The following is a 1,282-nucleotide window of genomic DNA, read 5'->3' as shown; positions in this document are numbered from 1 at the left end:
TGTATAATCACCTGAATGTAGGAACTGTTGTGTTTTAGTTACCTTAGAAGAAGCCTTTTTTTAATCCACTGAGGTCGGCAAATACAGACGTTAGAGGTGTTCAGTTAGTTGCAATCTACAACTTCACCATTAGATGCCACTAAATCCTACACAGTGGTCCTTTAAAGGGTCATTTGGCATAAAAATGTTTAATAAGCGAGTGTTGAATCACAAATCCTGACCTCTTGCTGTAAGATGACAGCGCTTATGTTTGATAATGTCATGGCATGGCTGTTTCATTTTGGTGCAGGAAACAGAGACAGCTGCTGAGTTGTCACACTGACTCCCTAACTCCCAGTAAAGTGCATTCCTGAAAAGAAACTTCACGTTTTCATCATTTCATTTCATCAAATCTCTATGGAAGGAAGCTGTGTTGGGTGTACAACGGGATATCACTGCGACACCAGTGAAAGTTCACTTCCCTTTCATTCATTTCCATCATTTCAAATCACATTTAGCCCCCCAAAAGGGTTCTGTTCTCCTCTTAGCACTGCTTTTAAAAGAGGGAGTAGTCTAGAAAAGTCCATTACTTTAACTACTGGGGGAATATAAGATGTTATTTCTCACTAGCTTCATTCATGAAAGCCTTTAAAGCAGATACGTGAGGCATCCTTTTACGTAAGAGTACACACACTGTTTCACCATTTAAGTGCAACAAATGACTGAAAAACAACGTGTAAAACTGTTTAAATGCCACAACAAGGGCTGTAATCTGCCCCTGGTACCGTTACCAGCTATCTGATAGTTAGCTCCAGCTCAGCGATCACCGCCAATGCATTTAACTCTCTTACCTCCACTTAGTTTGGGAATTCTGCCAATTTTGTTGGTTACTTCTGCTGTGAGGGTCCCAAAGTCCTGCTCGTAGGCTTCAAAGTCTGAAGACATCTTGGCGTTTGAGTTTAAAACAGGTGGTTTTTCTGGTTGACAGTTAGCTCACAATAATAACAACAAGGCTCGAATGGAGTCCCTTCCGTGTGTCGCAGTATAATATGTTCGCTTTTTTTTTTAATTATTATTATTATTATTTTTTATTCCGACGCTGAAAATGGGTCAGCTAGTGGATAGAAAGTTTATTTTTTAATCGTACGTGAATAAATAAATTATATTTGTAGTCCCGTGATGCTTGCTTTAAAAAATATATATTTAAAAAGTGTCCACGGCGGGGTTCGGGTAACAGTTTCTGAGACACCATGAGAAAGGTTCCTCCCTGTACACAGAAGAAATTGAAGAGAGAAAAAAAAAA

At 39.2% G+C, this 1,282-nt stretch overlaps 1 protein-coding gene across 1 annotated transcript in view; it reads right to left on the bottom strand.

Moving 5' to 3' along the window:
* The window catches only part of vti1a (vesicle transport through interaction with t-SNAREs 1A), a gene marked incomplete at its 3' end in the record, with an annotated part of 37,306 nt that extends 36,270 nt beyond the window's left edge, over window positions 1-1,036 (bottom strand). Inside the window, 1 exon segment of the mRNA XM_035658060.1 lies at window positions 831-1,036. Coding sequence (XP_035513953.1) covers window positions 831-924 — 94 coding nt within the window.
* Window positions 1,037-1,282: the final 246 nt, after the last annotated feature.

This window comes from Morone saxatilis, unplaced genomic scaffold (assembly GCF_004916995.1).
Source record: "Morone saxatilis isolate NCDOM2014 unplaced genomic scaffold, NCSU_SB_2.0 Contig1, whole genome shotgun sequence".
NCBI lineage: Eukaryota > Metazoa > Chordata > Actinopteri > Moronidae > Morone > Morone saxatilis.
The sequence above is the reverse complement of the archived record's forward strand: the minus strand, read 5'-3'. Positions and strand labels throughout refer to the sequence as shown.